The sequence below is a fragment of the Colletotrichum navitas genome (assembly GCF_030913465.1).
Source record: "Colletotrichum navitas strain CBS 125086 chromosome Unknown LY79scaffold_4, whole genome shotgun sequence".
Taxonomy (NCBI): domain Eukaryota; kingdom Fungi; phylum Ascomycota; class Sordariomycetes; order Glomerellales; family Glomerellaceae; genus Colletotrichum; species Colletotrichum navitas.
The window spans coordinates 172,273-186,410 of NW_026850550.1; the positions used below are offsets into that span (position 1 = coordinate 172,273).

Here is a 14,138-nt window from a genome sequence, read left to right on the forward strand (position 1 = left end):
GCCGCCTCCATGTACCTCCATGAGACAGAGGGTGCTGGTATAAAGACATGTAAAGAGCCAAGCAATCTCGTGACTTTGCCTGGCCGACGGTCAGAAACACCCCCACCAAAGGCCAGTGTCTTCCATTTAGGCGCCAACGAAACTGGCTCGAAGTCACCTTGTGAGAGGATCCGAGCAATCGGTTACAGCTGGACCTTCGTCTTGGATTGCTACATCAAGGATGGTTGTGGCGTTGGCGTGGGAAGCAGCCCAAATGTCGATGCTTGACGTAAGTGTCCCAATCACATACTACAAGGGTTTGAAACCGTTTTCCGTGACACGTAGCGAGCCCGACCATAATGAATGACAGGCTCGTGGTGCCTTTCATGCTAGCTCGCCCAAAGTGTGCCGGTGAGGGAGTGTAAGCAGCGGTCAGCAGCATGTAGACGGGCTCCACGAAGAGGAAAGTCATCACGACAGTGTTTGCAAAAGTGTCGGCGCCGTGCAACGATTACAGTAACAGACAAATAGGAGATCCGCCTTGATAGCACGGGGGACCTGAGACGACGCCATCTATCCATGGATAATCTTTTCCTTGGCTCGAATTTCCGGCGGCCGCAACACAGTATGCATAGCTACAGTCGCACTTCTGAGGAAGTATAAAGTTGTTCCGGGTGGTAACAGTGTCCCATGGGGATCTGGCGAGGGAGCTCCAACATCCATAGCCGATGCGGATTCTGCTACTTGTGAGAGACGATAAGAGACGAAGACCAACGCTAGCGGTAGCGCATTGAGATGGGGGGGGGGGGGTAGATCTTCGTACCTCTTGCTCGGTACGGTCACCCATCCTGGCCAGACCATCCTGCCCCGAGACATCTCTACCGGAATAGAGATGACAGGAGAGGATTGGAGCGAAGAGTACCCGGAATATGAGGGGGAGAATGGGCTCTTATCCCCTTTCTCATGGTCCGTGAGCCGTGATAGGCTTTCCGGGCGGCACCACGGAATTTATGTCAGGGGCACAGGTGGCTCGTAGGCCTCCTCGTTACCAGTCTTACGGTAAATGAGCTGCGCAGGTTATCGACGGACGCGACGCATCAGACACAGACCATAACGATGCACGCATGCTGGGAAAAGTGTGGATTTTGAAGGCGAGCTGGGGTTCAACAGTCATAACGCTCGAGGAATGTTGTCGGAACACTGATGTTGAAATAGGGTTAAAAGTAACAAAAACTCACCAAAATCTGGCCAAGACTGAGACGCGTCGAGTCGATTTGGCAGAGTGAAGCCAACCTCGACTCCGGCATGCCACACATCTCCTTTCCGGAAATAGATGCGGCAATAAAGACCTTAAGCCAACCCTCCATCGACCCCAGGCAAGCCAATACTGAACGGAAATTATTGACTCTAAGGCTATAGCAAACAGTCAGGCAGGCAGGGATGCATTGACACATTGTGTGCGGCCGCCATCCGTCAAGTGGTCCGAAGCGAGGTGACTGGAAGAGGAGAAAATAGAGGTGGAGATGGCTCCAACTGTAGGGTACTTAAGCTGTCAGACCGGTTATAAGTGGAGAGTTCTGCCGAGTCTCTACCCTACGTGTATGTTCATGGGTTTCCAGGGCTCCCTAGTGCCCTCCCTGGTCAGCGTCGAGAGGGTGAAGGGCTTGAAGTGGCCGCTTTGGCCTTGACGGCATTGGGGCGCCTATCACCCATGTGGAGACAACGAATCACGGATCGATGGCGCTGCGAATGAGGTTGATTAGATACAAAGCCCCATTCTCCAAGCTTCAGGGTTGCAACGGAAAGACGGTTGGAGCGATCAAAGCCGAACAACGAGTGTGTGAGGTTCAGTTGACCAAACTGTGCGAGGGTTCGGATGGATGTTCCCGGTACACTCCTTGTCGATGCCTGTCGCAAAGCCCTCACCGTTGCCGCCACCACCGCCGCTCTTGCTCGCCGGATTCGTAGATGTGTCATAGAGTAGAGGCTGGGTCCCAATGCACAGGTTTGCGCCAGTGTGCTTCTTGGCCTTCGGCCATAACCTGGACGAATTGTCGGAAACATGCCTATCTAGCATCGCGAATGTGCAGAGCAACGTCAGTAGCACGTACACTACCTAGATGCCTGCTCTAGGGCTTATGGAAGGCAGCGGAGGATGAAGCCAAACGGTAGTTGGTGTAACCCTCCTCCTGTGCCGTTTCCTGACAGACCAGCACCGAACCGACAATCGTCCCAAGGGATTGGTAGTCTCTTCTTCACGCTTACCGCTATCTGCAGACGGAACAACGGAATGTGATCAGAGAGGTCGGCATGTGCATACGTCTCCACTAAGCGTTCTCAACAACTCGACATGGCGAATTGCTAGTCTGCTTACGACAAGACTGCATGGCCTCTGGTTGCACGGGGCTGGGACACAATCGTCGTAATCTTTGGTTGGGCTTTCTGGGCAAGCAAGCGAGCGACGCACCTGCGATTTCAAGACACGTTCAGCTCTTCTGCCAAGGGCAGTGCGATTCCGGAATCGAGGGTGCCGAAGGCGCATAAATGCAGAGCAGTCCTTCTTTTCAGCGGCACTTTGTACGAGACACCTCGGCTCGGCCTCTCGAGATGCGGGCGTCAGCAGCAAAGCACGAATTTGCCAGAAGGATGAAGTAGCGCTGTGCCTATGCAACCTCAACATGCTTCAAAGTGGCTGCTCTGGTCGAAGATGCAGTGGTCATCGAGTTGGGCAAGCGAGAGGTACGATCGTTACGCACTCCTCGGTCAACAGGTGCCATGGTGAGCCACAAAAAAGGCAAATACAAAACAGGTAGCTCTTGGATTGCTTGCTTTTCCTGTGATGGTAGGCTGTAGCGGCGGGGGCTTCGTGTTTTACGCTGAGACGTCGAGTTTTCCCACTAACCACATTGCCTCAGACATGCCTTTGGCTACGGTGGCCAGGCTTGCTATGGTTGGCTGACGAGGGTCGCGGCTGGTATCGGTAGGCCGCATAAAAAGTGTGGTGGTCTCGCAGCGTGCATAGAGGCACTGCAAGACCAGCTTTAGCGTGGTGGGGTCCTAGGTTCGTCCGGGCCGGCACTTTTGGATCGATAGGATGTGACGATATCTTGCTTTTGCACTATCGCTCGAGACGAGCCGGTGGAATATGTGACAGAGTTGGACGACGAAATGGTTCAGGTTCTGGGCGGACCATCCGATGCTCTTCTTCCTCCTCCCCCCCCAACAAAAAGCAAAAAACAATAACAACAAAAAGTGTGCTGCGATTACCGAGAATCGTTGACACTCCAATTTGACCGAAACGAGAGGTTTGAGTCAGCCCAACTGCCAGAACCGCCTATTAGACCGAGAGGCATGTCCAGGACGAGCTCGGTTCTGCATACGAGCGTGTGCAGTCAGTTGTGTGACCTGGCTTCAACCGGATGCGCCAAGACCATGGAACGGCATCAATGTCTCTCACGAGCGAAGGTTGATGGGTGTCCATGCCTGTCGTATGATCGGTGGGGGACGGCATTCATTGCTGTAAAAGGTTGGTGCTGCCTTGCGCATCGCCATGGTGGTGATGGGATCGTCTCCTGTGCGAATGAGGTTTTCGGACCTGGGTGACCATGAGGACGTGGGTACAGGCTTGAGGCCAGTCCGGACAAATCCCACAAGTAAAGGCAGGCACTGCCATTGGCTACGAGGTTCATAGGTAATGGCAGGTGCGTTCCAAAAACATGGCACATTTTGGCCAATCACGTATCAGCAAGTCACAGCTGAGAAACGACGGGAAAGAGGGAGGAGGAGTGAATGGCTTGCTATGGTTTTGGCAACTGCATCCCTGCAGAAAGCTAACCAGATTTGGCTGCATTAGGTAATGATGGAAAAGGAGACAATGGCATCACGCGGGGTTCTCCAGTCTGGAAGGACAACTGTGAGTGTTGTTGCGTATAATGCCATGCCTACCTGCTTGGGACCAAACACCTATGCTACCTACCTAGGTACCTGGTACGTTTGGGTCCCTGCGGAAGCTATGACATCTATGTATTTAAAGAGTTGGGGTCCCACGGGAGGAAGGGATAGAACAGCTGCCCGGTGGCAGGTGCTGGGACGAGGATCTACCGTTACCTAGGTATCCGGCTAGGATGTGAGCTTCCATGCCGGATTGGTTGGTTCCTCCCCAGTCTCGCAAAATCAAAGGAGACGGAACCCCTCTGGGCCGTACCATACCTACAACGGTAGGGCAAGCTGGTAGGAACTTCGTCAATTCTCCATCCGTGGATTCCATTGAAACCAGCTTTCTCTTCGAGCGTAAGTACCGTAGACAAGTAAGCTTCTCAAATTGATAGCCAAACATTGTTCTAAGATGCATTCAAGTTATCAGACCACTTCCCCTACTGCAGGAATCGAATGGACCCGCGGGAACCAGGGCAGAGATTTACCCGTTCCACTTCTCTTACTCTTGCCCCACGGCTTCAGGTAGCGCAAACTGTATATTAAACCTCGACATGGCGTCGCCTCGGCCAATGACTACCAGGCCGTTCCATGGACACCGGTAACTTTGCAGGTAGTCCGCCCCGCCCCTGCTGCCGTGATGGGCCGGGCCGGAAGCTTCAGCATAGGCAATAATCGTCAAGGTTTAACGCCGTGGTCTCGACGTATCACAGCAACCCGAAGAAGGGCCCAATCCTCCGATCTGGCATGACACAGCACTCTACCTACATGCCTCGAGTTGGCATTGATGCGATGGAGTCCTCAGTTGGATGCAGGGAGCGGGCACGCAAGCCCATTGCCAACGCTGCAGCAGACAGACTGAGACACCGATGGATCACACTTTTCCCTGGCCGAGATGTCCTACGAATGCTTGACGTCCTTGCCTCGGTCGTCCTGTCCCGCCGGCCATACCGCGCAAGTACAGGTGCTTGCAGGTGCTCAGGTTGAAGTCGAGATTGACAAAGCTCTTGGTCGAGCAGCCCTGCCGCGCAACCCCCACACTCTTGCCCCAAGTGTGGTAGTTTACGTAGGATTGGCCAGAGTTCGTGCCCGTAGTGCGTCCGGGCAACAGGACAGCTCCATTGCTGTCGATAGCCGTTGACGTCGTGTCGTAACGTTCCTCCGCAGCCCTAGTCCGTCCCCCTTTGGGTGGGTTGCCCGCTCGTCGGTGTTCCTGAGCCTGACATGAGGTGGACACGCACGGTTTTCAGACCAGGCAGGGAGGAAGGGAGGGAGGAGGTGCGGATAGCTCATCCTAGCGAAGCATCATGGTCAGCACAACGGGACGGTGGTAGTGCTAGTTGGATGCAAGTAGTGGTAGTGTAGGTATCTGCCTAGGTATGTAGTGTACACTACATGCATGGTAGCAGCGTTATTCCTTTTCCAGCGAGTGGAGAAAGCTGGGCGGCCACACCTATTCGCCCAGAACGCGGTCGCAGAGAAAGTTCCCTGTACAGAGTACGAACCAGAAAGTCCCCACTTGCCTACATGCCCATTTACACCCACCTGAGGAAAGTACCTGCCTGGCAGGTGCCTAGGCGGATAGAGGTACTTACTAGGCAGGGTACCTACCCAAGTACCTTAGGTATCTGGCCATGACGCGACGTTGACGGTCATCCTGACTGACCTCCCGTCGTCCCGTACTTTCTTCCCCCAACTCGATCCCCGCCTTTTGGTCTATCCGAGCTCATGATCGTCCTCAATGTAGCAGTTCCTCTCTCGACTCACGCCACACTCCTGCTGTTCGCTCTGATAGATATCCAACCATTGCGCTGTCCTTCTTCATCCGCCCATACCTGTCGCGGGCGCCTCTCGGCGGGTAGCCGTCCCTGGGCGGTCACTTCTTTTCTTTCTATGCACGACCTGGGAGTGCATCGATCGAACAATTCCGCCTTTACCGTCAAACACGATCGGGCCATGGCCGCCAGCTACTTTGCGGAAACACGGTGCCTCCAGCAGGACGCCTGCCTGCCTGCATCATACGCCCCGCCTCCTCGATACCACACTGCTACTCTGTTCCACCCACGTTTTTTCTTGTTCCCTGCACCGCGCATACGTACCACTCCAGAATTATACACTACGCAGTATCCGTACGGATATACCGGTAGAGTACATCTATTGTCTTGGGGGGCGGGCCTCTCAAAAGGTCTAGCCCAACCGTCCGCCGCCGCCTACCTATTACCTTCTCAGGCCCTGAAGAGGAAGCAAACATGCGTTTCTCGGCTTCTAACGTTTATGGCATTCCTCCGTCTGCAGAGCATCCGTCAGGTTTCCCGACACCAGAATGAAGCCGTTGACTACCACCCCTTCCACTCTTCTCCACAACGAACCGAACCTAGTCCACCTTTCTTATTGCTTGTCCCGGGTGGACCGGCATGGTTCGGGCCCCCAATGGACGGCAGCAGCAGTCTGTTGGCGCATCGCTGTCTGTGCCTCGATTGGTAAGGCCTTTCCACCTCGGTGTTTGCCATTGATTGCATCCCCCTCGCTCTACCAGAAGCTGACATCCCCTCAGGTAACGAACGGTACGAACACGTATACCCTGGATCCTACGCCTCCAACATACTCCAGGACAGAACTCACACAAGCCTAACCCTGGTTCGGAACCATCCCCGACTCCGCTACGCCTGGTCCCCTCCAACTGCAGGCTTCATCCCATCTTGCGGCCCCAGCTTCGCAACCTGCCCTGGCCATCCGTTGACGACTTGCCGCCAACGGAAAGGCAATGGCTTGGGCAAACTAGTAACTGGCACTTGCCCTTTCAATCCGCACCCAGTGGCGACGAATAAGAACCATTTCCCTCCCGTGTCTATGGGGCACTGGGTCCCCGTCGAAAATTTGTTTGCTTGCCAGCCTTCGTACTAACTTCCGCGCCGTACCGCTTCCCGCAGCTCGCCCTGAGCTGTAGAGGAAAGGGAAAAAAAAATCCACACCAAAGGCAGGCCGACAACGAGGGGATCGCATGGCGACCACTTCCCAGGTACCCAGGTCCCTCTCCTGGCCCCGTCCTGAAGCAAGGGGGTCCTGTCTCCTGTTCACCAAAAATGAAGTCCCCGCTCTGATATAGTGAGTTCACCCGAACTTCAGCAAGCCTTTCACCAACCATGCCAATTCCGCTCTCAACCCCCGCCTGGACTTATCTCGACCGCGGGTGCTCTCATCTGCAAGCCTGTTCAGAGTGCCAGGAACCGGACACTGGCGGCCAGCTGGTCATATAGGGTTTTCGCTACGCACGTGTAGTCGACCAAACGAGGGCCGATGTCTCGTCTAAATCCACGTGAGAGGACTTTTCTTCTGTCCGCGCTCCTTGAATTTGCTGCAAACCCAACCATGCGCCTTGCATTCCAAAATAAGGCAAGCTGTTTGCTCACAATATTGCCTTGATCTTGAGCCAGGCACGACGGGTCGCTGTATATATTTCCCTGATCCCAGACCACCATATATCCTTCAAGAGTCCGCCAATCAATGCAATCGAAACGCCCAAGACAGTGGACAGCACAAATATCGCTACGTTGGCGACTATCAACCCACAACGGGCCTCCGCAGGCGTCATGCTATCCAAGACTGAGATACGGGTATCTGAGGAGCACCCAGACGTGCCCCAGGGAGTATTTCAAGGCATTCCCAAATAACAGCAGCCATGGTGAGAAGAAGAAAGAAAGTACTGAGATGAGATAGCACCCGGCTTGAACATGATGCAATCGGCGACCAGATTACGGCCAGTCATGTACTTATGGAGACCCTCGTGACTGGCGAGGCTCTTGCCGACCGATGCGCCGTTCAGCCCGGTCCACCGTTGTCTCACCTCCACCCCCTGCTCGTCGACATGGGGTCTCTCCCACACCCTTACGCACCCGCACAAATTATTCTTTCCAGCACCTCCGAGAAGGGTGCTTGACAGATCAAAGACGGCAAGGAGGGTGGAAATCCCGCGGCGTAAGCACCTGCCGAACTATCTGGCGACTGGGTGCACTGGTACTCGGGATGCTGCTCACTGCGCCAGATACTCGCATCGATGACCTCTGAGTCCACTATGGTCGCTTTGCTCTTTACGTCATCGAAACAACAGATTCGAGACGTTAAACTGATAAAGATATCAAGGATGAGTGGAAACATGAGCTATGGAAAGCTAACTGCAAACTTACGTAGGTGTGCCCGATTCTGAATGATCAGAGCCTTCGGATTGCGGACCTCATTGCGGCACTGCTCACTCCTGGGGACTGGGGAGAGCGACTAGGGCCAAGAGGATCGCCCGCCCGCCCTCTACAAATCTCGCAAGTGACAGCACATGGTGAACCCCTTGTCGGGACTAGGGATCCCTCTGTTTGGTCATGCAGGGCCGTATTGGGTCTGGCACAAGCTATGGATGTGCAAAGATGTGGGCAGTCTTTGCTCGGGACTGTACTCTGATGAACTCGTCTACGCACAGTAGTGCGAGTACAACAGGAGAGCCTGGGGGCTGGCTACCTTGGGGGTGTGGGTGTGGCCACCTGCAGGTCACACATATTGGATCTGCGAGCTTGGTGGTGTATGGACTTATCCAACGCCCTCTCCCTCCTGACGGACACCTGCCACATGTTGTCAGGATTACGGACCAGGGAGGGCACTCAAATAGGTACTTTCCAGTTTTCCCCTCGCACAGCTTCACAAGTACCTTGGCCACATTTCACCACACACCACTGAAGGCGTACCTGGCAAACCCTTTTTTATTTATTTATTTTTATTTTTTTGATTATTATTATCACTTTATTCCTTTTGTCTCTCCTTCCCCACCGTCTCGCGTCGGAATACCTCCGTACTGTCCTCCTGCTTCAGGCGTGTGCTCCCACCTTTTTCTCTCAACCCGGCTGCACTTCAATCTGGCATTCATACGGACGACCTCGTTACTCATGCCGTTTGTTTGTTCCTGGGCTCCCACCGACCATACAGCCGAAGCCTGAAGGAGGGTAGAAAGCTCCCCTTTGGCTAGACCAGGGGTCTCTTTTGGGTCGTCGACTTCCTGCTTCCCGGCTCGTTCTTGTTTCCACAACTGCGGATGCTAGTCTCGCTGCCCCTCGACCTCAAGTCCGCTGGTCTCGCGGTTCACCCCCTCCCTTCGCTTGCGGGACACTCCTTCGTGCTCGTACTCCCCAGCTAGCTGCCACATATTTACCACGGCAAATCGAGATACACTAAGAAGCCCTAAGTCGGAACATTACGAAAGTACTGGACCCGTCGACAAGCTCAACTCGCCCTCGCCTCGCAGGCCTATCCTTCCTCCAAGATCCACCTCAGCCCGCGAGCCTTGACCTCATCTAGGGCCCTCACCCTTCGGCCTTTGGTCATTGGCTCTTTCTCTTTGATTTCTCTTCTAGAGGCAGCTGTGTCCATCGTTCTCTTGGCTGAGATCACAAACCCATCTTGTTGGTTCTTCGCCTAGTTCCTCACTTCTCAACCTTTCTCTCTCTCTCTCTCTTCCTCTCTCTCCTTCTCTGCTGGTCTACACATATCCCCGAGACATTGCGTGGAGAGTTGCGTTCTAAGACAAATCGCGAACCAGTGGAGAGGCTTCTCCCCCCGATGTCTCAAGACATCTTGGGAACAAAGAGGACTCTGAGGTCCTTCCCGGCGCCCAGTTTCGCGAGCTGACAGATCTGTTTCGACCGCCCCCAACCCTGCCGCCTCTGCCGACTCCTTTCCCAAATACCGGCAACGTCCCCTGACAAGTCACCACCCGTCTTCTTTGTCGTGTCCATCACTTGGACCGTCAATCTCGTCTGTTCAGCCACGGTACAACACTGAGCAATTTCTCTGCCTCTCACTCTGCGTTTGAAAGCCATCCGCTCTGCCAGCCACCGACAATATCAGGCGAGATCCCGCTTTCCCTTTTGTGAGCCCTATCAACACGTTGTGATCCGTTCTGGCCTGAATCCGCCGGACGCTCTTCGAACCAGCCGTGGAATATTTAGCCAGCGCTCCCTTGACGGGTGTCGGGACAAGTCACGCTCTCTGCTGCATCCACCCTCGCACGAGATCCGGCACACCTCTGTCAAGTCTTGACGACCCAACTCGTGCGTCAGATTTGAGCATCCCCGCTGGCCATTTTTTACTGGTGTTCCTTTCCTGGTCACTGCTCGGCTGCATTGATATCTGATTCTGATGCTCCTTTTCTGCACATATACTTCTGCTCCATAACAATCATCTCTAAAGTCTCAACCTTTACCGCGCTACGTAGGATACTCGACACCGGATATCAAACAAGCCATTATGTTCTAACCTTCGAACAGTAACACGTCGTATTCAGCTCCTCGTCTTTTGGATTCGGCCCGCTGCGTTGTACGCTTTACTCACCATCGCTTACAAGAAGGTCTTAAGTCTTGCCCGAACGACACCTCAGATATTCCATCTCAGCAACTGGATGCAAGCTTCTCACAGATCGAACTAACTTTCGCGCCGTTTGTGCCATCGTCATGGTCCGCGACTTCCCTCGGGAGCCATACCCCCGGCAATGGCATCCGGAGCGGTTTCCTATCGACCCTCCACCCCCCGATGATGGCCGATATCACGAGTCCCGCGACGCTCGAAGACCCCCAATTGTGAGTCCACGCAACCCCCTTCAAGCTGTCATCGGCTGTTGACTAGGTCAGGATATCGAGAAGGCGCTGCGAGATCACTGCAACATCCCAGCCAAGAAGTTCTTCATGGTAGCTGTTTTGGATGACGGGTCCACGGAAGTTTTTGGTAACACGGGCGAAAGACACCACCCAAACGGGTACAGCAAGTTTTTCAACTTGAAGAACTTCATTCGTCATGTCAACTACGCCAGCCACGTCAGTGGTGTACGCCCTGGTACATATCACACCATATTTGGCACGAGCCGATCGCCTTCTGACACGTGTGTAGTTGCCATTCCCTTGCACGATGATTCCGAATTCAGTCATCTCGACAGCGATGGCTACCACCAGAATTTCGGCAGTTTTGGGCACCGCACGTCAGACCGTCGTCGACTAGGCGGCGATGTGTTCGACGAGGATAGCGGCTACAAGACACGCAAGAGACACCGAGCAGGAATAGTAGCCGGCTACAGAAGAACCGCCAACGATGAGGACGATGTCGCGATTGTGGTTACATCTAATACGAAGAAAACCCTCAAGGTGGGCGACCAGAAGGAGGTGTGGAATCTGTACGAACAACGATTCAAGAACTGTCAACAAACGGCCTGCAAGCTTATCGCCAAGGCTTGGGTCAAGGTTGTCGAGCCGAAAAAACAAACGAATCACCCATACACTGGCCAGGACGAAAAAGCTCCAGACTGGTGGCCGAAGCCATGGGGTCCTACAAAGAGAAAGTCAGGCACAAGGAGCCTGATCATCTCTACAAACGAGGTACGATGACATGATGAAGCTCGAGGATCTAGTTCATGTGCTGACAAGCGTCCCAGAGCGAGTTCATCTCTTGTGTCACATCCTTCGAATGATCGTGGAACCCCCTGAAAAGCAGCACCCGGCCATCCGCAAAATGAATCTTAACGTACAGAAGCTAGAGGACGCTACCACGGAGGCAATGTCGGCTTTCTTCTCAGACAAGGAGAACAAGCTGAACGCGAAGAAGAAGCCATACCTCGACGAGATTTTCAAAGTGGCTAAAGCGGAGGAGAGGTACAAGAACGGCGAAATTGGTGAGCGTCCTTGTTCCTTCCTAGGGAGTTCCAAACTAACGAGCGGTAGACGCCGATACGCAGGTCTTTGTCATGTCCGAAGACAAGTTCCCCGAGAATTACCCATCCGACAACGAGGACAATGGCTTCGTAAAGGAGGAGGAGGAACACCCATCCATCAATACGAGTGCGTCACCATCGAAGACAGGAGCGCCGCACGACCTCTTGCACACGTCCAGCGGCGACCACAGCCCGGCGGGACCTCTACATGGGGGCGCGTACATGAACGAGATGCCGATGCGTAACCAACACTACTCTGCCCAGATGCTGTCCTCGAACATTCAACCCGAACACCATTTCGTTGAGAACAACAATATCCACCAGCCCGGCATGCCGCTGCAGGAACTTGTGCCAGCATCTCATGACCCTCATCGCCGACCTTCCCTATACGCATCCCCCACCGAATATTCCAATGCCGCCTCGGCAGGAATGTACACGCAGCCATGGCAAGGAGGAACAGCTGCTCCTGGTGGCAACTCGGTCTATTCGTTTACTCCCCAACAGCCGGGGCCAGCACAGGGACATTTTGCGAACCCTAGCGTCCCAATGTCTCAGAACCAGTACATGCCCACGCCATACGACAACATGTCCCGCGGCGGTTTCGATTCTGTGTTTCGTCCCGTGAGTGCCAGCCAGACTCCTGTGCAGAACTCTCAGGGGTTTCCGGGCTATCTACCGACGGATGCACGAGGGATTCCGGGTCCAGGAGGAAAAGCAGAACCACTTGCACGAGGGCAGATGCATTGAATGAGGCGAGCTAGGATCCAATTATCGTTCTTCTAATTGTCTGTGGCCAGGCGTCGGCATCAATATTACGGTTCCAATGCGGAAAATGCACTGGACAAACGAATAAATCGACCTATTAGGGTGCGGTAAATGAAACGGCCACGTTTTCAATACCCATCCCGATTTCCTGGCGCTCTTGCATACGAAGCCTTCCTTCCGGCCCAGAACCAGTTCAAAGCCACCGAGTCCCACACTGGGACGCCAAAAAGAGGGATGGAAATATGTGCAGCCAGGTGTTTTCACTATTTAGTATCCATGTCGCCGCGACCTGGCCGATTACCTCGCGAGCGACATGTCCGTCTTTTTATCATTTGCGGGTCTAAAAAGCAACACTTGACATCGAAAGCATACGGGAGCGCATCAACTAGCGACAGCAGTTCCGGGGTAATGGATACTGGAGCAATGCAAACAGCGGGAGCTGGTGATTTCAACACCAGATCGGGCTGCTTCCATCGGGAAGGCCCACGGCCCGATGAATGGAGTTTCTGTTTTCCGAGGGTTCGAGACGGATATGGGGGTGGCACAAGTTACGTCGTCATGAACGATACGTCTGTTTCGCTTTGTCTTTTCCGGGCTCCACCTTACCCAAGCATCAGCGAACACGAATGGGTTCACCAGGGAGAGCTGTTGGTCATTGCCATGTGCCGGACGATTGTTTTCTTTTTGAAACCTTTTCTTTTGTAGCGATATTTTGCCGGCTTCGGACGTTCCAGCCTTTTATGAACTTCATATCAGTGGAGGCGCTTGAATCACAGACGGAAGGGAGGAGCTATGCCCTGAGGCATCGCTAGAGAAAGTAAACATGTCCAGAAGAAGAAGCAACCGACAAAAAGATTGGACTGGGAAAGGAAGGTCTGGCATGATGTTATGACGGAGTTTTTTGTAGTTTGTTTGTTTGGAGTTTTTTCGGGGACTACTCCGTCTTGAGAGCCCTGTGAGGTTCAGCCTGGGGTGATCTTTCACGAATGCCGCTATAGATAGGTTATTAATGAACGGCGGTCTACTCGCAATGTTTCCCTGCTCATCCGCATGATCTTCGATGAGGTCTGTCGTTGATATGACCTCGGGCACTACCACGTCCTTCTTTATTATCTGGTCTAGTGCGTGTCTGTGTGTCTCAGATAGTCTTCAGCCTCGTTGGACCCGAGCGTCGATGAGGCTCCTCGGCAGATCCGAGGCTAGGCTGAATTTAGCGTGAGGTTACAACTTTCCAAGAAAACGTATTTGGGAAGGTGGGTGGGGATGGATGTATTTCCATTCCAACTGCGCCAATCGGTGGGTTTCCGAAGGTTCCCACGTTGTTTGCGTTTGCACCGGCATGAAATATGACGAGTAAACAAACAGTGGTCTCCCACAGCATCGTCACGGGGGGGGGGGGAGATCAAGGGGTCCAGGACGTCAGGGGGGGCAAAAACGGGGTGTGAGAGGTGAGGAACGTCAAGAAAGGAGGAGAGACAGGAGGGAGGGGGGAGTGGGTTTGTTTGCACGCACACGACCGGACAGATCTGGCAGGTACCCAACGAAGCAGGAACAGACGCAGGAGGAGGGGGGGGGGACGAACCACGACAGTAGAGTTTCGGGCTGTACATAAACTACACTGCCAGCGACCCTGGTACTTCTGGGTCCCGCTTTCCTGGGTAGGGGGGAAACAGCATAGGTGACTCGTCGAATATGACTTCTTTTCTGAGGCGTCGGTAGGAAGGGG

At 53.9% G+C, this 14,138-nt stretch overlaps 3 protein-coding genes across 3 annotated transcripts; all 3 read left to right on the plus strand.

Annotated features, from left to right (window-relative positions):
- Nucleotides 1-5,425: 5,425 nt before the first annotated feature.
- LY79DRAFT_247954 (uncharacterized protein) lies at nucleotides 5,426-6,615 on the plus strand. Its single transcript, XM_060551820.1, has 2 exons — nucleotides 5,426-6,392; nucleotides 6,467-6,615. The coding sequence occupies exons 1-2, from the start codon at nucleotides 5,641-5,643 to the stop codon at nucleotides 6,468-6,470; spliced, it is 756 nt and encodes a 251-aa protein (XP_060419237.1). The 5' UTR covers nucleotides 5,426-5,640; the 3' UTR covers nucleotides 6,471-6,615.
- Nucleotides 6,616-8,174: 1,559 nt separating this feature from the next.
- LY79DRAFT_247938 (uncharacterized protein) lies at nucleotides 8,175-9,203 on the plus strand. The gene has a single exon (XM_060551819.1). It carries the CDS (start codon nucleotides 8,283-8,285, stop codon nucleotides 8,889-8,891), a length of 609 nt encoding a protein of 202 aa, XP_060419238.1. The 5' UTR covers nucleotides 8,175-8,282; the 3' UTR covers nucleotides 8,892-9,203.
- A 1,197-nt stretch (nucleotides 9,204-10,400) lies between these two features.
- On the plus strand, nucleotides 10,401-12,394 carry LY79DRAFT_586629 (uncharacterized protein; the record flags this gene model as incomplete). Its single annotated transcript, XM_060560665.1, is given in 6 exon segments — nucleotides 10,401-10,526; nucleotides 10,578-10,779; nucleotides 10,834-11,262; nucleotides 11,274-11,315; nucleotides 11,372-11,608; nucleotides 11,658-12,394. 6 exon segments carry the CDS (start codon nucleotides 10,401-10,403, stop codon nucleotides 12,392-12,394), a joined length of 1,773 nt encoding a protein of 590 aa, XP_060419239.1.
- Nucleotides 12,395-14,138: the final 1,744 nt, after the last annotated feature.